The 22,025-nt window shown below is 44.5% G+C and overlaps 1 protein-coding gene across 1 annotated transcript in view; it reads left to right on the top strand.

The window, feature by feature from the left end:
- Window positions 1–373: 373 nt before the first annotated feature.
- SNCA (synuclein alpha) overlaps window positions 374–22,025 on the top strand; it is a 55,124-nt gene continuing 33,472 nt past the window's right edge. The window contains exons 1-2 of the mRNA XM_079991256.1: window positions 374–796; window positions 5,540–5,685. Coding sequence (XP_079847382.1) covers window positions 5,565–5,685 — 121 coding nt within the window. The 5' untranslated portion in view covers window positions 374–796; window positions 5,540–5,564. The remainder of the gene's footprint in view (window positions 797–5,539; window positions 5,686–22,025) is intronic.

Raw genomic sequence — 22,025 nt, 5'->3', positions numbered from 1 at the left:
TAATATGGGGCGCGCACATGCCGTTAAATGGTTACCACATCCATTTGCTCTGTTAGATTTTCTGTCCGCGGTGACTTACTTATGCATGCATTTGTTTTGTAAGGAAAACCAACAACAGGATGCGGAGGTACAAGTTCGCGTCCCCCTGATCTGAACGTTCCAGGAACACCACCACCCCCTTTCCACCAGGAATGTCCCCTTCCTGCTCTTAAGGCTCCCCCACTTGTTGCCATTGCAATCTCGTTCCCTCCGGCCGCGAAGATGCTTCCTATCCCTTCCTCGTCATGCAAGCGCTCTCTGTCTCTCTGGAGGAGGCTGCTCGTTCACGGGCGGAGCCACGAGAAGATGGAGAGACAGAGGGAAAGAGGGCGGGCGGGGAGGGCGGTGTTCTCTCCCTGGGCTGAGCTCGTGGGCGCTGCCTGTCTTCTTACCTGACAAATCAGGCGGAGAGAAGAGGCTGCGAAAAGGAGAGAGTGAAGCTTTGCTCTCCCACCCAACACACACACACACACACACACAGCGATACACCAGGCGCCTTGGAACTGGAGGGCAGGATCTCTCGCCCCCCCCCCGGTCCTTTCCCTCCAACTCCTTCCAGCTTTGCGGAACTGGGACCACCTGGGTACCACTAGACGCGGCTGGACTCTTCTTCTCTCCTGTATCCTTCAGCAGCCATGTACTGATCAGAGCATCCTTCGGAACTCTCCTCTTTTTTGTCGCTCTCGCTCTTTCTGGTCCTCCCTTTACGCTTCAAATTCAACAGTTCTAGAGAAGTATCGAGGCAAGGAGCAAGAGGGTAAGAAACCTGGATGAAATTTCTATATCTTCGTTTTCCTATGGTGGTGAGGCGGTGGAGGGGGGTGGAACATGATGGAGGAGGACTTTTGAGGATGTGGTCCTGTTGCATGCTTAGTAAATCGCACTGGACCCGACGAGGTTTACTTCTGCAAAGGCATGGGCAGAATGCTAAGAGCTGATGTCATATGTAGGTTTTCAACTCAGAAGTAAGTTCCCTTGTGTGCTCAATGGAGGGCTTACTTCTCTGCAAATGTTCAGAAGCTTGTAGACTCCTATGCCTACGCTTGCAGCCTGTGCATGCTTACTTTGGAGTAAGCCCCGTTGAAATGAACAGGACTCATTTCTGAGTAAACATACATTCTATAAAATATATCTTGTTTACGCACATACACAGATACACGCACACTCCCCAAACCCAGAAGCTTGGCTTTGGGGGAAAGGGGAAATTATAATTTCAATAATGAATATATTTAATAATTAATATATTTAATCAATATATTTAAGTGTCTGTCATTAGCTAAGCAAGAAAAACCTCTGTATTAGGAAAGGTGGGACAGGGAGGCAGCAATGGGAGCTGTCTTGTTGTGTTTCTTATGGACAAAAGAGAGCAGGTGTTTAGCATAGAAGCCTTCCTCTCTAAGCAATTGTGTGGCCCTTTAGATGTTGTTGGACTCTATTTCCTGTCAGCACAAGTCAACATTGTCCAAAGGACAGGGATGATGGGATATAGTTTAGCTACCTCGATTTAAAGAGATATGCACATATAGGCATGGTGCTGGACCACAAATTCCCTTGTCCCTGACCATTGGCCATGTTGACTTGGGCTGATGAATGTTGGAGAACTACAGGTTGTCCTCCACCACCCTTGATTTAACTCATGGACCCTACCCTGTTCTACCACGAGATCAGAGCTATATAGGCATCCTAAGAGAGCCTGGCCATGTTTGTTGTGACATTCAGTCTTCGTATATATACAAGTACTATCGCTTCAGAAAATGGTGAAGTGTGTGACTGTCCCCAGTTGTTGTTTTTTTTTTTTGGGGGGGGGGGACACAAAAATGTGGAAAGTGCTGTTGAGAAGGGGACTCATCCTAAAAGGAGAAACCATGTCCAGAGCCTGCCTCTGATAGAACAGAAATGGAACAACATCCATTCTAGAAGAATTTGCTGCCTGCTAAATCTCCCATACGCAGACCATCTTCTTTCTGTTTCCAAACCATTAAACATGGTGTCTACTGTCTTAGTACTCCTCCTCCCACAGACTAATGGTTTATCTTCCCTTGTGTAGGAGACTGTGTGTGTGTGTGTGTGTGTGTGTGTGAGAGAGAGAGAGAGAGAGAGAGAGAGAGAGAGAGAGAGAGAGAGAGAGAACACACACCATGTGCCATTGTATGCAGGGATCTGCCTTCCTTTCATTACCGGGGAATTGGATGCCTTTATTGACAAGTCCGATGAAGTTTTGGCTCTTGTCCAGGGATTAGCTAAGATCGCAGTGGTTCTCAAGATTTGTTTACTACATCACCTAGACTATAAATATACAAATAGACTAGACTAACAGCACTGAGATTGTTGTTTACCCAATGATTAAGGGGGAAAGTCAAGTGTGTGTGTGTGTGTGTGTGTGTGTGTGTGTGTGTGTAAGAGAGAGAGAAATTGAAATCAAATTAAAGTGAAGAACTTGGCAGTGGTGTTTTTTAAACTATGCAGCTGTGAACAAAAGTGAATCAAGGTCAGCCAACATGTCACAGAGATGCACACCACTTCTATGCAAACTTATCCTGGTGCAATTCCATGATTGATTGGCATTTTCCTGAACACTTGCAATATGTGGGTGTTTTTAAAGAAAATCCTGTGCAGGGCTGGCATGTAAATGAACATGATCTCAGGGGCTAATGTTAGCATCTTCAGATAAAGAGAGCTTAATGCTCCTCCCCCTCACCTCCCTCTCCTAGGTTTGCCAGATATAGTATATTTCCCAGGACTTGGTAATGAAGATTCACACTCCTATTTTTAAATAATTACTCATTTGTTCACGGTTTGGAAGGACTTGTTGCAGTGCTCAGCTGTGGCTATGGGGTTCCATTCTCTCTGATGTTTGAGCGTGGCAGAAAAAAGGTCTAAAATGGTTTAAAATCTGGTTTAAAAGGGCGTGTTGGCTGCTAGGTACTAACAGCTTTAAAAAGACAATTGGGAATTTTGTGTTCATAGAATCATAGAATCATAGAATCATAGAATCATAGAATCATAGAGTTGGAAGAGACCACAAGGGCCATCGAGTCCAACCCCCTGCCAAGCAGGAAACACCATCAGAGCACTCCTGACATATGGTTGTCAAGCCTCTGCTTAAAGACCTCCAAAGAAGGAGACTCCGCCACACCCCTTGGCAGCAAATTCCACTGTCGAACAGCTCTTACTGTCAGTGAGTTCTTCCTAATGTTTAGGTGGAATCTTTTTTCTTGTAGTTTGGATCCATTGCTCCGTGTCCGCTTCTCTGGAGCAGCAGAAAACAACCTTTCTCCCTCCTCTATGTGACATCCTTTTATATATTTGAACATGGCTATCATATCACCCCTTAACCCCTCAGTGTTCACTGATAGACCTTGTTCTCCCCCAGCAAGGTAACACTCACTTATTTTTATACTAGCTTCCTGGGCAAATGGACCTCTCAAGGCAATGGAGGCTGATCTGTTACGGCAAATGGGACGTTGCCTACCAAAACTCAATCGTGCCCTGAGTCAGCTTCTGCCTGCCAGACTTCTTTCTTTCTTAAACCCAGTCCAGTAGGTGATCCTGCCTGTCAGCTTCCTCCTCCTTCATCTCAGTTTTGTCATTCTAGGATGCTGATGTGATTGGTCTATTTATTATATTTATACACTGCTTTCCATTCACATGTATCGCAAAGCAGCTTACAAACAGACAACAACAATAACATAATAGAACATCACAAGTACAATATAGATCATATGGAAGAATTAACCAATCATCAGTAAAACAATTACAAACCATCAGTAAAACAACTGCAATCTATAAAACACTATTAACAATGTGCTCGCTTCGGCAGCACATATACTAAAACACTATTAACAAAACTGCTAAAAAAAATTAAGCTAAACAGCACAAAGACAACAAAAATTATATTATTCTTATTTGTTCTTATTTTCTTATCATGTATTTTGCGTCTTTCATCTTGTATTTGTATGTTGTGAACTGCCCAGGGATCTACAGATGGGGTGGTGGTGGTGTATAAATTTAATTAATAATAATAGTAATATAACAACAACAACAACAACAACAACAACAACAACAACAACAACAACAACACAGTGGTACCTTGGGTTACATACGCTTCAGGTTACATATGCTTCAGGTTACAGACTCTGCTAACCCAGAAATAGTACCTCAGGTTAAGAACTTTGCTTCAGGATGAGAACAGAAATCGTGCTCCGGTGGCGCAGCAGCAGGAGGAGGCCCCATTAGCTAAAGTGGTGCTTCAGGTTAAGAACAGTTTCAGGTTAAGAACGGACCTCTGGAATGAATTAAGTACTTAACCCGAGGTACCACTGTAATAATATAGGATTTACAAAGTGCTACAGCATTCATAATCGATAAAACCATTCTAACAGCATTAACAAGATAGCAATTAAATAATAAACTAAGTACTGCTGAATTCCCAGTGCCTGCCAACCTAGCAGTTCGAAAGCACCTCCGGGTGCAAGTAGATAAATAGGGACCGCTTACCAGCGGGAAGGTAAACGGCGTTTCCGTGTGCGGCTCTGGCTCTGGCTCTGGCCAGAGCAGCGATGTCACGCTGGCCACGTGACCCGGAAGTGTCTCCGGACAGCGCTGGCCCCTGGCCTCTTAAGTGAGATGGGCGCACAACCCCAGAGTCTGTCAAGACTGGCCCGTACGGGCAGGGGTACCTTTACCTTTACCTTACTGCTGAATTCATACACAGACTCTCCCCACCTCTTTGGCTCATCATCTTCCACTCTATTCAGTTCATTAAAAGACACATCCACACGATGCTCATGGCAGCATCTTCTTTCTGAAGGCTCCTAGGACTGGAGGGTAGGGCAAGGCAGGTGGAAAAAGCCACCCCCTGACGGCCAGCACAAAGTCAGAACCAGAATCAGTTGATTCTGCCCGTGGTTGGTTTTGGCTCCATTTACTGTCAGCCTGTCTGCCTCTTGCCCAGCCACCACCGCCTGAAGGTGATTCTCAAATCAGATCATTGCACAGTTTTAGAGATAAAACATGACTCATTGTGACAACAACACACAACTATACATTTCACTCCAAACCAGCAATATTTAGCAGCAACATTAAAATGACAGTCTAAAAAACGAAGACCAGCAACATCATTTGACTAAAAGTGGATATACTCAGACAGGTCTTTTTTAAAACAACAACAACATTAAAATCAGTTAACAGATAAGCCAAACACACTTTTCATGGGAGGGCGTTCCATGGTGATAGGCCCATCATTGAGCAGGCAAATTTACCACTGAGCTTCAACCCTTCCTGTATTGGGTTCAACGGCCATGATCCTGTTTCCCTTATTGTGCCTTGATTAGCGCCATATCTTTTTGTCTCCATGGATTCATATTGCACTGTATGAACAGGTGGGCATCTAATGCTGAACACTCTCTCTCTCTCTCTCTCTCTCTCTCTCTCTCTCTCCCTCTTTTTTTCTCTCTCTCTCTGCCTTCATTTAATTTGTTTTCTTTGCCTTTCTTTCCAGGGCTGGATATTGACATTCTTTAGCCATGGATGTATTCATGAAAGGATTTAACAGAGCCAAGGAAGGAGTTGTGGCGGCAGCGGAAAAGACCAAGCAGGGCATGGCGGAAGCAGCAGGGAAAACAAAAGAAGGAGTTCTCTATGTAGGTAGGTGGGCAACAAGATCTAAATGGAGCCAGTCATTTTTTTCTTCTTTCACCACTTTACATTGTGATGTTTAGAAACTGGGTGCCCACAACCATTTTATCATACATATTGCCATCCATTATTATTACCACTATTAGTAGTAGTAGTAGTGGTGGTGGTGGGAGTATACCCCTCCCATCTGGTCAGGTTGCCCCAGACACTCTGGGTGGCTTCCACACATATGTTGTTGTTGTTTAGTCGTTTAGTGGTGTCTGACTCTTCGTGACCCCCTGGACCAGAGCACGCCAGGCACTTCTGCCTTCCACTGCCTCCCGCAGTTTGGTAAAACTTATGCTGGTAGCTTCGAGAACACTATCCAACCATCTCGTCCTCTGTCATCCCCTTCTCCTTGTGCCCTCCATCTTTCCCAACATCAGGGTCTTTTCCAGGGAGTCTTCTCTTCTCATGAGGTGGCCAAAGTATTGGAGACTCAGCTTCATGATCTGTCCTTCCAGTGAGCACTCAGGGCTGATTTCCTTAAGAATGGAGAGGTTTATTCTTCTTGCAGTCCATGGGACTATCAAGAGTCTCCTCCAGCACCATAATTCAAAATCCAACACATATAGAAACATGATAAAATGTCTTCTAAAAGTTGTATCTTTATCTTTATCTCCTTGACATCTGAAGAATACAAGATAAAAAGTGGGGTTGTATGTGATCGTGTGTGTGTGGGTGCACGCACCTGCTTAGAGCAGGGGTGGGGGAAATCTGGGCCTCCAGATGTTTCTGAACTGCAACTCCCATAATCTCTGCCCATTGGCCATACTTGCAGGGGTTGATGGGAGTTGTAGTTCAGCAACATCTGGAGGGCCCATTGCTCCCACCCCTGGTTTAGATATTCCTGTTGAAATATAAAGCTGTATGCAAGTTTTGAGGACAACAACAAATATAAGTTTACATTGCTGTTGCTACTGTTGTTCATTAATAGATAACATTATTATTGTTCTTTTATTTTATTTATGTACTGCTTAATGCCAAATAGGGCTTCTATACTTGATGTGTGTGGTAAGATTCTCCTTGCCACTTGGCAAGTCATCTAACAAGATGACCAAGGTTCTCCAGAAAGGAGAACTCATGGATGTTAGGATTGTCTGCCCTGTCTCAAAGACCGATGGGAATGGAGAGAGATAGGAGGGGAAGACCTATCCAGGCATAAGCTGTGAACATTTGTGTAAAACAGGGATGGGAGTTTGAGTGCAAACAGCATCTGGAGGACACAGGCCCCCATCCCTGAGGTAAAGCTACTACAAGTTTGAAAGAAAGTTGAGCGTTGGGCACTGAAGATATAAGAATATTCAGCAAGAGTGAGAATTGTTGTGTTCATCTGCAGATGCAAACAAACCAAGGGCGTGTTTACACTACACCGTTATTGGATTCACACCATCTCAACCACCATAGCTTCTCCCAAAGATTCATGGGAATTTAGCTCGGCTGAGGTCCTTTTTTGCCTGATAGAGACACCCAGCTTGCTTCAAATAGCAGCAATTCCTAAGGTTCCTTTGGAGGGCAGAATTAACATTAGACTAAATTTAGAGGCACAGCTTAAGGCACTTCAGGGTGACCTGTTCAATAAGCATACATCCTGATTTGTTTGTGAGAAGGTTGGGTGACATTGCATAACAGCGAGCATTATTGCACACTGTCCAGTGTGTTTCACCATCACTTTCCATGCTGCAAAAAGTCGAATCTTTTGGAGAATCATAGGGTCTCAACCTTCAGCAATGCAGGAATATGCAGCTGTCCCTTACAGGGATTGAAACTGCAACCTTGGCATTATCAGCACTATTGGGCAACTTTGGATTTGCTGGCATGTGATTGAATCCCACCTAAAAACAGCGAGAAGTCTGGAAGTGCCCTCAAGTATATGCCCAAACATTATTATTAGTTGCTTCGTACAACCTTTTCAGAATTGGTGGCTTTCATGGAGCAACACTGCAGGTGACTAAAACAGCCAAGCAACAGCAGGAGCCTGGAAACGGTTCCTTTTTCTGTGAAATGGCTGTGTTTTACAGCCATGAAACTGGCAGCTGTTGCTACTGAGCACCAGCCATTTTTCACCCCTGCAGGCATGACTATTACACACATGCTCCTCTGGAGAAGGTGTCTATATTCATTATCATGGACACTTAGCAGATAATGACTCATGAACTCACTACTGTATGCTTAATCCAGATCCCTTCCACTGTTTTTCGAGACCATTATGTAGTACTTCATGTGAATTTGGTTGCAGTGGTGCTAGATAAAGTGCTTCCTACTTTTTAAAAAAAAATGTTTAGGAAAAATTGTGGGGGTTTTTGCTAATACTAAAATACAGAACAGCAAACCCTTTACACTGCCTGGCCTCCCTGAGCATCCCATATCTTAAAAGTGGGGAACCTGCAGGGAGAAAATGAGAAGGACTAAGAAGGGGGAAGTGACGTGGGTGGCGCTGTGGGTTAAACCACAGAGCCTAGGACTTGCCAATCAGAAGGTCAGCGGTTCGAATCCCCGCGACGGGGTGAGCTCCCATTGCTCGGTCCCTGCTCCTGCCAACCTAGCAGTTCAAAAGCACGTCAAAGTGCAAGTAGATAAATAGGTACCATTCCATCGGGAAGGTAAATGGCATTTCCGTGCGCTGCTCTGGTTCACCAGAAGTGGCTTAGTCATCCTGGCCACATGACTTGGAAGCTGTACACCGGCTCCCTTGGTCAATAAAGCAAGATGAGCACCGCAACCCTAGAGTCGGCCACGACTGGACCTAATGGTCAGGGGTCCCTTTATCTTTAAGAAGGGGGAAAGGTGACAACTTAGGAACAGGCTCCCCAATTTCCCCCTCTCCTGCACCTGAGCGACCTGGTGTTCTTACTCATCGATAGTGGCAGCACCACACTTGTTTCAATGCCCTAGTTTGAACATGTGGGTGATTCATAAAGTCGAAAGAGACAGACCTAAGCCTTGCTTTCTAAGCATTAAATTCTGAGTACTGTGAAAAGTAAGAGTCGGCAAAATCCTCCAAGTAAAGTATTGCAGTTCAGTGCCCAGGTTGGAGATATTGATTAAAGAGGGACCATCATTCAGTGGTAGAGCCCGTTTTTTGAATTCAGAAGACAACAGAAAATTCTGTTCATCACTACTGGGGTAGTGATACTGCTGGCAATGCAAGAGCAGGGATCGTTCAGCTTGCAATGGGTTAATTTTTTAATCAGGAAGTCAACTACCCATGCTGGGGAGGGAAGAGATGTTGCTTAGCAACCTGTCAGAGTCTCATGATGTTTGCTGAAGTAGCACATGCTCTGATTGGCTGTGTAGTTCTGAGGAAGTTTTCCTTCTGTATGTTTGGTCAAATGTCTCCTTGCTATGTATAAGGTCAGAAGGAAGAAAGACAAAATACCTGCTTATTTCTCCATCTGCCTTACTGAACTGAGTTTGCTAACAGATTCAACTACCAGTCCAGTTCACTTCTGAATCATCACAAATAGTGTTGGCTTCCAAAACAACTCAGTAGCTAGGTTCTGTTCCTGTTCTTCATTCTCTCCCCCCCTCCCCCAGGAGTACTATTTTAAACTGTGTATCTTGCCTTTCCTAAAATTTCTTTCATCATGAAGAAAGTACATATGGTGGTGTACATATGCTTCTCCCAGGCAGTCACACATCCAGGCCCTGGCCAGACCCAGACTTGCTTAGTATTTGTAAGGTGATGGTCTCATGTCTTCAGACCATAACTATACAGTGGTACCTCGGGTTAAAAACTTAATTCATTCTGGAGGTCCGTTCTTAATCTGAAACTGTTCTTAACCTGAGGTACCACTTTAGCTAATAGGGCCTCCTGCTGCTGCCGCCGCGCCGCCGGAGCACGATTTCTGTTCTCATCCTGAAGCAAAGTTCTTAACTCAAGGTACTATTTCTGGGTTAGCGGAGTCTGTAACCTGAAGCATCTGTAACCTGAGGTACCACTGTATATGAAAAGTGAAGATGGAGAATTGGCAGCACTTGCCCCCTGCCTCTAGGTATAGGGAAGCTTGATCGCATTCAACCATCTCTCCTCCTAGACCACATCTCTTGCTTAGAGCTCATTGACGCTGGTCAACAGAACACAGCAGGAGGCAACCAGAAGCTTCATTTTCTGGATCGTGCTCCCTTGGGATGCAAGAGCACAGCAGAACTGGATGCATGTCAGATTCCTCCTTGGTAATACAGTTTAGGAACGATCTAGCTTGGGTTGTGATCAGTGCAGGGCCAGTTGATTCCCCCCTCCCCCCAAAAAACAAAACCCGTGTGTGATTGCATGATTCATAGCTAGTGTGAAGCAGCTTTTCCACAGAAGATTTGGTTGAGAACATGCATTTTCTCTGAGTTTTATTATGCCATCTCCCCCAACCTCCCCTCGCCATCTGGTGTGCAAGCAGCTGAAAAGAACTGGAGAGCTTCATAATTGATTTGCCTTGAGGGGAAGTGCTTGGTCTTCCCTACTACCAAGTAGGAGTTTGTGGTTCAGGGCCATCATAGAGCATCCCTCCAGTCTCCAGTTAAAGAGCAATGCATGCTTTCACTGTAAAACAAAAAAAAAACACAAAAGCAAAACAAAAAAACAAAAGCTACATAGGTGTTTCTCCCACAGATTATTACAGTAGTATATTGGTGGGTTTTTTTGTCTTGGTATAATCTGTTTTCTTTCTTTGAATAAGCAGCATTCCAGCTTTTTACTCAAGAGATTATTGATTTAGATAGATGATAGCAAATCAAAGCAATGGAATTTGAGTGTAGCTCTCCCCACGCCAGCAAATAAAAACCTTGTTGATTTATTTCACAGCTATCCCAGACCCTCTAAACAGGAGCTTGCTCTCCTCCTCCTACAAAGTTCTCACTTGTATCTTCCAGCATATCACAGGTTAAAATAGGAATGAGCCTCTAATGACTCTCCAATTCTTGTCCTGAGAATCACTGCACAAGCCTAACCCCCTCCATCATTGCTGCCCCCCATCCTCACCAATGTGTAATAGAAGCTGGTTAGATGGGCAGCTGGATGGTCCACTGTTGATGGGCCAGCATCTTCCACCACACCAGAGAAGGTGAGTTTAGGTGACTGTAGAGCAGGTCATGCAGCATGTCGCTGCCACTCCTTGCCACCTGTAACTGCTGTCTAAGGCAGTTCTCTCTGCCTAATGGCAGAGCCAGCCAAGCCATTGCTTTGCTTTCAATAGCCTGCCCTCCACTAGTTTAAAAGCCAAGAGGGTAATAGGCCCAAATAATCTACTTGAAAAGCTAAGTTTCCATAGACTCCTTAGCCATTTCAACCTACCTCAGCAGCCGTAGGATGTAAAACGACGCCTTGGCGTTCATGTACATTCGTTTACATTGGGATTGGGGAACATTTATTTGGCCACATTCTTTTCCAGCCAATCTTCTGAGGGCCACATATCATTGGTAGGCAGGGCCAGTGGCAAAAATTAGCAGAACCACAAGTCCATTCCCCTCCCCCACCCGGTGTATTGGAAAAAAAACATGCCAACCCCTTTTTTACTCACAAGAAAGCTGCAGGCATTGGGGGCACCATTACCTCACTTGGTTTTGTGTCACAATTCCCCCTCCCCCCCAAAAAAAGTGCTTTTTCAGGGTCACGAACTTGTGTGGTGCCCCAAAACGCGTGTTTTTATGGGCACAGTGCCTGAATAAAGCCCTGTTTTCATGGGGCTATCGCAACACAAAATCATGCAAGATCATGGCGCCCAAAATGGCCAAGGTTCTCTCTCTCTCGAGAAAAAACCGGAAAAGGGCTTCCAGGAAGATGGCATCCCAATTTTTGCCTTCAGGGTGTTGGAGGGTATGCAAATAGAAATTTCACCTTTGTATAGTGAGCTAGTTTCTGGACACACTCTCGCACGGCTCTACCCTCCATCCAGACAAGGAAGAAGCATGATCAGAATTCAAGGACATGGTCCAGCGAAAAAACACTCAAGGTGTGGAGCAGGACCAGTGAAGGGGGCGGCCTAGGAATAGTTACAAGGGTCAAGCTACATTTCACCCCCAGGCCCGGGACTCCCCACCCCTGATTTACATGGATATATGTGCAAAAGACAAGGGTGCACCCATTCCTCCTTCAGAGATGTTACTTCACTTAAGAGTCTCTGAGAGGGCCGTTGAATCCTGGAGAATGACAATGCTAGCAATTTGTACAAATACAAGACTGGTTTAACAAATGGCATTCCCTTTTTACAAGAAACTCTAGGAACTGTAGCTCTGTGAGAGGAATAGGGGCCTCTCAACACCTTTAACAAACTACAGCTCCCAGAATTATTTGGCGGAAGCCATGACTGTTTGATACCACTGTATTATAGTGCTTTAAATGTATGGTGTAAATGTGGCCAAAGACTCAGTAACTATGGTGGTACTGCTTCTCAGTCTAGATGTTTTGAAATTAATGGACCTTAGCCATGTTCATTAATTTCAATCGGTCTACTCTTTATTGCCTACAATGTTTTTAGAAAAGAGAAGGAAACTTCCTGTGTTTTTTCCCTTCCTGGGTACCATAGCTATAGCACTTATCATTTTGTTGGCTCTTTCATATAGATAAGCTTGGAAGTTTTGTTGGAATCAGTGCAGCAGAGTGTAGAGCAGATCATTTAACCACATGGCATAATTTTTAAACACGTTAATCATCCAACTGACTTCAAAGTACCCAGCAGGGTCTCGTTTTTATTTATTTGATTAATTTTCTTAACATTCATTAATAGTCACTTTTCGTTAATTGATGTTTTCCCATTAATTATAATTTTAATTATTCCAATTCATTGCAAGCCATTTAATAGAAAGATGGGAGGGATTAGTAGTGACAAAGGTTGCAATTCTATATTTGCGCTTACCTGGGATTAAGTCCTATCGACTACAGTGGGGCTTAAATATGAATAGACAGGTATATGATTGCAGTAGTAGAGTGTGATGATGTACACATGGTCATGTCATTATACAAAAAGTTTCAGAAGCAAATCAGGAATGATTCACACAATGACTTTCTGGGGGTTCTTGTGTCTGAGGGAAGAACGTGTTGATGTTGACCTGGGTAGACTTTGTAGTCTCCACCTTTGCAGATGCCCATCTTAAGGGTCTTGTTTTCAATCCCTGATATGTATATTGGGCCTTAGCACCTATTTTTAAAGGTGATTTTATTTTATTTGTTCTGATCTTTTGTAGTGGCTGTTCCAGATTGGTGCTTTCTTCATATGCATGTGTTTTGAAACCTCGCAACAGTTGTGGGTCCTGCATTGTGGGGGGGAAGAGGGGTATTGAACGAGATGACCCTTTGGGTCCTTTCCAACTCTACAACCTATATTTCTACAGGAGCAGCACAACTGTGGGGAGTCACACTCCAAGGTGACTATATGAAACCGCACAAAAGAAAATAACAGCATCTCCAACTAGGGTATCCAATGTGGTACCCTCCTGATATTTTTGTACTCTACCTACTCTACTGTCCCGCACTAGCATGGTCAGGGATGATGGGATCTGTAGTCCAGCAACACCAGGGGTTCATGACCTGTGTCCCACACAGGCTTGCCAGCTGGTCCTGCTGGTCTCTCAGCCTGAAGCCATGAGACCTTCTGTATTGTATTGTTACAGAAGTTGGGTGCCACCCACACTCTCTGTCAAGCACTGGCAAGATGCCAGGGAGTTCCGGGCTCTCACCCAGGGTTTGGAGAATTGAAGACACAGCAAATACGGTTGTAGCTTTCAGAACTAGGTTTTATTCACATATTTACCCCTTCAAGAGAGGCTTGTTCCCCACAGCAGTGCAGCACTGGACTGCAAGGCATCTCTACCAGCCATCAGCCAGCCTGCCAAGATCCATCTCCCCCTTTGTTCTCCCCTTCTTCTCCTTCCCAACACACTTTGCTCTAAAGACTTTCCTATAGATCCCAAGATTCCTCCTATATGGGCCATCAACACCTTTTGTCATATGAATGCCTTCATCCCAGGTGAGGCCCTGGCTTAGCTTACACTTTTCCACTGGCCTCCAATCTTCCCCTCAATACCCCCCAAATAATCAAAATCCTACCATTTATTAATTTCTGGGGTTTAAGGCAGTCCCCCCTCCTAAATCTGTAATAGTATACCTAGGATCATCTTACAATTCTATGATCATCTCTGAAAAAATATCCCTTGGTAACCAGGAGGGAAATATGGAAATCAAAAACCGGATTATTTAATAAAGGCATGGCTGCTCTGCCTTTGTCATGTGAGATGACCTCATGCTTGCTATGGAACCGTAAGGTAGCCTGCTTAGTAAAGATGCCAGACTGTCTGTAGGAGATCGACCCCTTGCTTGCAAATCGGGGAAATGGCCAACCATCAGAGCAAAGGACAAAGAAATCCCTTTATTTCTTCTTCGACTGATTTGTAAGAGAGAGGAAAATATGTCAGGCAAATCAGTGGGAGTGTGTGTGGGAAAGAAAGAATGAGTACAACTATTCCTTGGATGGGGCTGGGGTCATCACCCTGGAGCAGATGTTGGAGTCCCAGTGTATTGCCAGGGCCCAGTGCTGTAACCCACCTGCCCTCCCCTTGTTTTATTTTTCCAGGCCCAGAACTTGGGCTAGCAGCAGATGGCTGGGTCTAGGCCATCATTCAATTCCCTGCAAAGCTCCTTACCTAGATTTTCTCTGGCACATGTTGTAAACAAAATGTGCCCTTTCCCCCTTATGGGGTATCCAAGAGCCCATATAGAGTCCTTACGTAGGTTCCTTATTGGTAGGAGAAAATAACAGAGGCCAACCAGAGAATACTGAGAAGCAAAGCAGCTAGTAAGCCTGATTTTTACTGATCTGTTGCAACAGGGTGCTCCCTCACACGCAGGAAAGGAGGAGGAACCCAGAACAAAGGTGTGTCCGCCCTTATATAGACATTTTAAATTGCCCTGCCCTGGAGCTCAAGACCACCCCTCCATACATCACAGAAGGGGTGTAGTTCAAGACCACCCGTCCCAGATACATCATACCTACATCACAGAAAGGGCGGTCTACAGCAGAAATCTGAGTGCGTTGTTTATCTCGTCTGACAGGTCACCTGTTAATGCTCACTTGATTGGATACCCTGGGAAGCCTGGCCAGTCTTTTGTAATGATAAATACTTAGTTCCTGAGCCAGGCGCACCCCATTCAAACACAAACAGACATACCCTTAAGACAGGATTTGTGAAGGAAAAGACAATGGGGAGGCTTTTCCATTTTCCTTTGACCTTGCAGAGAAAACATTTGGTCAGTCTGGGAATAAAAAATGGTTTTAGGTCGGTCTTCCTGTGCTGATCTATGTACGTGCTTGGTTGGTACATTTATGAACATTTAATATATATCTAAGACCTTAAAATTCCTATCACAGTGGGAAATTGAAAGGCAGACTAGACCTGGCTTCAGACTGCTGTCTAGAGAGCAGAGCCACCACTAGGATAGCCGTGTACCCCAAACAATCCCCTGTTTGGAAGGGTTATCAGAAAGCAGCCCTCCATTTGAAGGAGACTTCTGTTTGAAAGGCTGTCTGGTCCAAATCTGGGTTAAAAATTTAAAACCTTGAGCAGGAGCCTGGAAGCTACCCATCAGCAGCTAGCACCTGAATAGCAGATGGTGTCAGTGTGAGAGGTGCTGCGATCCAGTTTAAATAACAGCAATTGCTGCTAAATTTGAATCTATATAAATTTAGCATATGCACATGATGTGCTGGCCTGTGTCCTCTTTCTTTTCTTCTTTGTGATGCAGAACTGGCCATTCTAGCCCACTTCAGCCAGGTCAGCCCACCTTGGTCCACTGACTCAAGAAGTTCCCTGTCACTTTGCCTCAGGATGCCTTGACTTTGTAGGTAGCAGAAATATTTTGTTTATTTATGATGTTTCTAGACCACCTTTCCCCCAAGGAGAACAAGGTGACAGGCATGGTTCTCTTCTGTGCTTCATACTCAGGGCAACCCTGTGAGGTACGCAAAGGTCAGAAACATCAGCCAGTGATTTGAACCCTCGGGTCCCTGGTTCAGTGCAGCATCCTGACCACTGTACATTGTTCTTCTTGCTGTTCACTATTTCTCTTAAGTTACATAACTTACGTTCATTTCATTGTAAAGGACACATCTAAACAAGTCATTAACTACATAACATTTGCAGATTTTAAACCAACAACAATATAATTGAATACTGATCGCATTCGCTTGACTGATATCCATTCCTGAACACAGATGAACACACCACCTGCAGCAATTACCACTTCCTTACTCACTTTTATTGGAATTTCCATAACATCCCTAATCATAAACCAGGACTTACGGATTGTTTTCTCGCAGTGTGAAGTGGGGGCAACAAAGTGGTTGTGATTTGCTTGTCCACAGCACGCCATCATTTATGGCCTACTATGATGTGCAAACATAGCCAATGTCTGCCCCTTCAGCCCAGCTGTAGTAAAATATTATGGATGCCTTTTAGAAAACAATTTGTCAGATTCTTTTACCCATACACTACTATGTTCTCACTTGAAAGGTATTAAAATGATACTTGGCATACCTCTGCCAGTCTTATGGATTGCAAAAGATTGCTCTACCAGGATTTCGTACCTGGAACAGTAACTGCATCTCTCATGGCTGATTCACATATTGCTTTTTTCCTACATTTTGTAGATACTAGAATCATTTTGATGTTTTCATTCTTGGCACCATGGTGTCTGCAGAAAGTGGTAAACATATGGCTCTACCCTGCAGTCACTACATATATTAGGCAGAGAAGGAAGGACCATAGAAGCATAGAATTGTAGAGGTGGAAAGGACCCTGAGAACCATCTCGTCCAACCCCCTCCAATGCAGGAATATGCCACTGTCCCTTGCGGGGATCGAACCTGCAACCGTGCCATTAACAGCACAACACTCTAACCAACTGAGCTATCCAGGCTAGCAGGTGACAGGCGTATTTCACATACAGAAAATCCCAGTTTCAATCCCTGGCATCTCTAGTTGAATCAGACAGATAATAAGAAAGATATCAGTTTCAGATTTGAAGAGCTTTCCTTTCCAACTCTACAACCTATATTTCTACAGGAGCAGCACAACTGTGGGGAGTCACACTCCAAGGTGACTATATGAAACCGCACAAAAGAAAATAACAGCATCTCCAACTAGGGTATCCAATGTGGTACCCTCCTGATATTTTTGTACTCTACCTACTCTACCGTCCCGCACTAGCATGGTCAGGGATGATGGGATCTGTAGTCCAGCAACACCAGGGGTTCATGACCTGTGTCCCACACAGGCTTGCCAGCTGGTCCTGCTGGTCTCTTAGCCTGAAACCACGAGACCTTCTGTATTGTATTGTTACAGAAGTTGGGTGCCACCCACACTCTCTGTCAAGCACTGGCAAGATGCCAGGGAGTTCCGGGCTCTCACCCAGGGTTTGGAGAATTGAAGACACAGCAAATACGGTTGTAGCTTTCAGAACTAGGTTTTATTCACATATTTACCCCTTCAAGAGAGGCTTGTTCCCCACAGCAGTGCAGCACTGGACTGCAAGGCATCTCTACCAGCCATCAGCCAGCCTGCCAAGATCCATCTCCCCCTTTGTTCTCCCCTTCTTCTCCTTCCCAACACACTTTGCTCTAAAGACTTTCCTATAGATCCCAAGATTCCTCCTATATAGGCCATCAACACCTTTTGTCATATGAATGCCTTCATCCCAGGTGAGGCCCTGGCTTAGCTTACACTTTTCCACTGGCCTCCAATCTTCCCCTCAATACCCCCCAAATAATCAAAATCCTACCATTTATTAATTTCTGGGGTTTAAGGCAGTCCCCCCTCCTAAATCTGTAATAGTATACCTAGGATCATCTTACAATTCTATGATCATCTCTGAAAAAATATCCCTTGGTAACCAGGAGGGAAATATGGAAATCAAAAACCGGATTATTTAATAAAGGCATGGCTGCTCTGCCTTTGTCATGTGAGATGACCTCATGCTTGCTATGGAACCGTAAGGTAGCCTGCTTAGTAAAGATGCCAGACTGTCTGTAGGAGATCGACCCCTTGCTTGCAAATCGGGGAAATGGCCAACCATCAGAGCAAAGGACAAAGAAATCCTTTTATTTCTTCTTCGACTGATTTGTAAGAGAGAGGAAAATATGTCAGGCAAATCAGTGGGAGTGTGTGTGGGAAAGAAAGAATGAGTACAACTATTCCTTGGATGGGGCTGGGGTCATCACCCTGGAACAGATGTTGGAGTCCCAGTGTATTGCCAGGGCCCAGTGCTGTAACCCACCTGCCCTCCCCTTGTTTTATTTTTCCAGGCCCAGAACTTGGGCTAGCAGCAGATGGCTGGGTCTAGGCCATCATTCAATTCCCTGCAAAGCTCCTTACCTAGATTTTCTCTGGCACATGTTGTAAACAAAATGTGCCCTTTCCCCCTTATGGGGTATCCAAGAGCCCATATAGAGTCCTTACGTAGGTTCCTTATTGGTAGGAGAAAATAACAGAGGCCAACCAGAGAATATTGAGAAGCAAAGCAGCTAGTAAGCCTGATTTTTACTGATCTGTTGCAACAGGGTGCTCCCTCACACGCAGGAAAGGAGGAGGAACCCAGAACAAAGGTGTGTCCGCCCTTATATAGACATTTTAAATTGCCCTGCCCTGGAGCTCCAGACCACCCCTCCATACATCACAGAAGGGGTGTAGTTCAAGACCACCCGTCCCAGATACATCATACCTACATCACAGAAAGGGCGGTCTACAGCAGAAATCTGAGTGCGTTGTTTATCTCGTCTGACAGGTCACCTGTTAATGCTCACTTGATTGGATACCCTGGGAAGCCTGGCCAGTCTTTTGTAATGATAAATACTTAGTTCCTGAGCCAGGCGCACCCCATTCAAACACAAACAGACATACCCTTAAGACAGGATTTGTGAAGGAAAAGACAATGGGGAGGCTTTTCCATTTTCCTTTGACCTTGCAGAGAAAACATTTGGTCAGTCTGGGAATAAAAAATGGTTTTAGGTCGGTCTTCCTGTGCTGATCTATATACGTGCTTGGTTGGTACATTTATGAACATTTAATATATATCTAAGACCTTAAAATTCCTATCACAGTGGGAAATTGAAAGGCAGACTAGACCTGGCTGCAGACTGCTGTCTAGAGAGCAGAGCCACCACTAGGATAGCCGTGTACCCCAAACAATCCCCTGTTTGGAAGGGTTATCAGAAAGCAGCCCTCCATTTGAAGGAGACTTCTGTTTGAAAGGCTGTCTGGTCCAAATCTGGGTTAAAAATTTAAAACCTTGAGCAGGAGCCTGGAAGCTGCCCATCAGCAGCTAGCACCTGAATAGCAGATGGTGTCAGTGTGAGAGGTGCTGCGATCCAGTTTAAATAACAGCAATTGCTGCTAAATTTGAATCTATATAAATTTAGCATATGCACATGATGTGCTGGCCTGTGTCCTCTTTCTTTTCTTCTTTGTGATGCAGAACTGGCCATTCTAGCCCACTTCAGCCAGGTCAGCCCACCTTGGTCCACTGACTCAAGAAGTTCCCTGTCACTTTGCCTCAGGATGCCTTGACTTTGTAGGTAGCAGAAATATTTTGTTTATTTATGATGTTTCTAGACCACCTTTCCCCCAAGGAGAACAAGGTGACAGGCATGGTTCTCTTCTGTGCTTCATACTCAGGGCAACCCTGTGAGGTACGCAAAGGTCAGAAACATCAGCCAGTGATTTGAACCCTCGGGTCTCTGGTTCAGTGCAGCATCCTGACCACTGTACCAAATGCTACATTGTTCTTCTTGCTGTTCACTATTTCTCTTAAGTTACATAACTTACGTTCATTTCATTGTAAAGGACACATCTAAACAAGTCATTAACTACATAACATTTGCAGATTTTAAACCAACAACAGTATAATTGAATACTGATCGCATTCGCTTGACTGATATCCATTCCTGAACACAGATGAACACACCACCTGCAGCAATTACCACTTCCTTACTCACTTTTATTGGAATTTCCATAACATCCCTAATCATAAACCAGGACTTACGGATTGTTTTCTCGCAGTGTGAAGTGGGGGCAACAAAGTGGTTGTGATTTGCTTGTCCACAGCACGCCATCATTTATGGCCTACTATGATGTGCAAACATAGCCAATGTCTGCCCCTTCAGCCCAGCTGTAGTAAAATATTATGGATGCCTTTTAGAAAACAATTTGTCAGATTCTTTTACCCATACACTACTATGTTCTCACTTGAAAGGTATTAAAATGATACTTGGCATACCTCTGCCAGTCTTATGGATTGCAAAAGATTGCTCTACCAGGATTTCGTACCTGGAACAGTAACTGCATCTCTCATGGCTGATTCACATATTGCTTTTTTCCTACATTTTGTAGATACCAGAATCATTTTGATGTTTTCATTCTTGGCACCATGGTGTCTGCAGAAAGTGGTAAACATATGGCTCTACCCTGCAGTCACTACATATATTAGGCAGAGAAGGAAGGACCATAGAAGCATAGAATTGCAGAGGTGGAAAGGACCCTGAGAACCATCTCGTCCAACCCCCTCCAATGCAGGAATATGCCACTGTCCCTTGCGGGGATCGAACCTGCAACCGTGCCATTAACACCACAACACTCTAACCAACTGAGCTATCCAGGCTAGCAGGTGACAGGCGTATTTCACATACAGAAAATCCCAGTTTCAATCCCTGGCATCTCTAGTTGAAACAATCAGACAGATAATAAGAAAGATATCAGTTTCAGATTTGAAGAGCTGCTGTCAGTCAGAGTAGACTAGACTGGGCTGAATGGGCTCAATGGTCTGATCTGGTATAAGGCAGCTTCATATGTTAATGGTGTTGTATAGGCCTTCCCCTCCCACCTGCCAAGGTAGAGCGAGTCTTGAATCTATAAAACGGAAGTTATCCTCTTTGTGCAAAATGATAGCTCAGGGCATGAAACACCATGTTCCCTTCTCTCTTGCTAGCCCACACTCTCCCAGTCTTTTCCAGATCACAGAACTGCAAACAGCCCTACTTTATAGCACTATAAGCAGACTTCAGGTATTGATAGCATCCTGAGTATGAAACTAAGTTCTAAGGATGCTTCCAGGCAGGTGTTGTGGGGGCAGTGGAGCTCATGCATACAGGTTTTTCACAGCATGCGCATGATGTTGTTGGCATCAAAATGCCAGCTTCCATTCCCTCCTTCCCCAATTTAACCCAATTACCCTTTCTGTTGCAAATCAAGTCAGTTAAAAACAACAACCATGATCCTGTTGCCAACCTCTTTCTGACATCTGAAAGACCTAATTGCAATCTTAAGCCCCCTGCATCTGAAAGCAACCTAACATTATATTATCATTACAGTTGCATGAAACTGTTATATCTGGCCATCAGCCATTCCTTTTCTAGGAAGATGGCTTGTTTAATGGCTCAGTTGTGAGTGGTTGGTGTTTTCTCAATGGGAGCTGAATGCTTAATACATATACTGTATAGAGATTTCTCTTGAGTGTTGGCCATCAGAGCTTTGAGAGGGTGATCTCCAAAGCAAACAGTAAGGGGAGAAGCTGATGCAAGGTGTGTGTGAAGCACTCTCTTTCCTCCAAAGGATGGCATGAGCTGGAACTTCTCACCACTTGGGGCAGGGCAGAGCACATATGTCTTCCTGTTTAGTGATTGGCCACCAGTTACTATGGTTGTTGTTCATTGGTTTGTTAATGTCAGTGTGGAGTGCAGGCCACACCCTTCTTGTCTGAGTGAGAACCAAAGAAAACTGTTTTCCAGTTTTGTTGAAATTGGTTTTGAGGGACTTGCTTTGTCTACATGCAAACAGAAGAAGCAGTCTCTGTGAGTGGATTGTGGGGGGTTGCCGTTGGGCTTTGGGGGAGCGACAGTGCATTTCGACTTAGAAGCCAGTCTCATTGAGTCAAATAGGACTTGCTCCCAAGTAAATGTGGATACAAACCACCATGCATCCACCTGCCTCAGTCAGTAGAGCATGAGACTCTTAAATCTCAGGGCTGTGGGTCCGAGCCCCACATTAGGCAAAAGGATTCCTGCTTTGCAGGGGGTTGGACTAAATGACCCTTACGGTCCCTTCCAACTCTATGATTCTATCTTTGGCTCAACAAATACAGAAAACTATTACAAGTTTTCACAAGAAAACTGGCTCTGTAAAAAAAAAAGTTGCCCTCCGAGCTTGCTATTCCTTGGGGAAGTTGGCTGCATATGAAATACTGTGACTCTCTGCCTGTATGTTTACTAAAAACTGTTTTACTGAGCCCCGCTGCTTATTAATTCTTCTCCTTTTTAATATATATTTAAAAAAACA

Source organism: Podarcis cretensis (assembly GCF_951804945.1).
Source record: "Podarcis cretensis genome assembly, chromosome: 9".
NCBI lineage: Eukaryota > Metazoa > Chordata > Lepidosauria > Squamata > Lacertidae > Podarcis > Podarcis cretensis.
The sequence above is the reverse complement of the archived record's forward strand: the minus strand, read 5'-3'. Positions and strand labels throughout refer to the sequence as shown.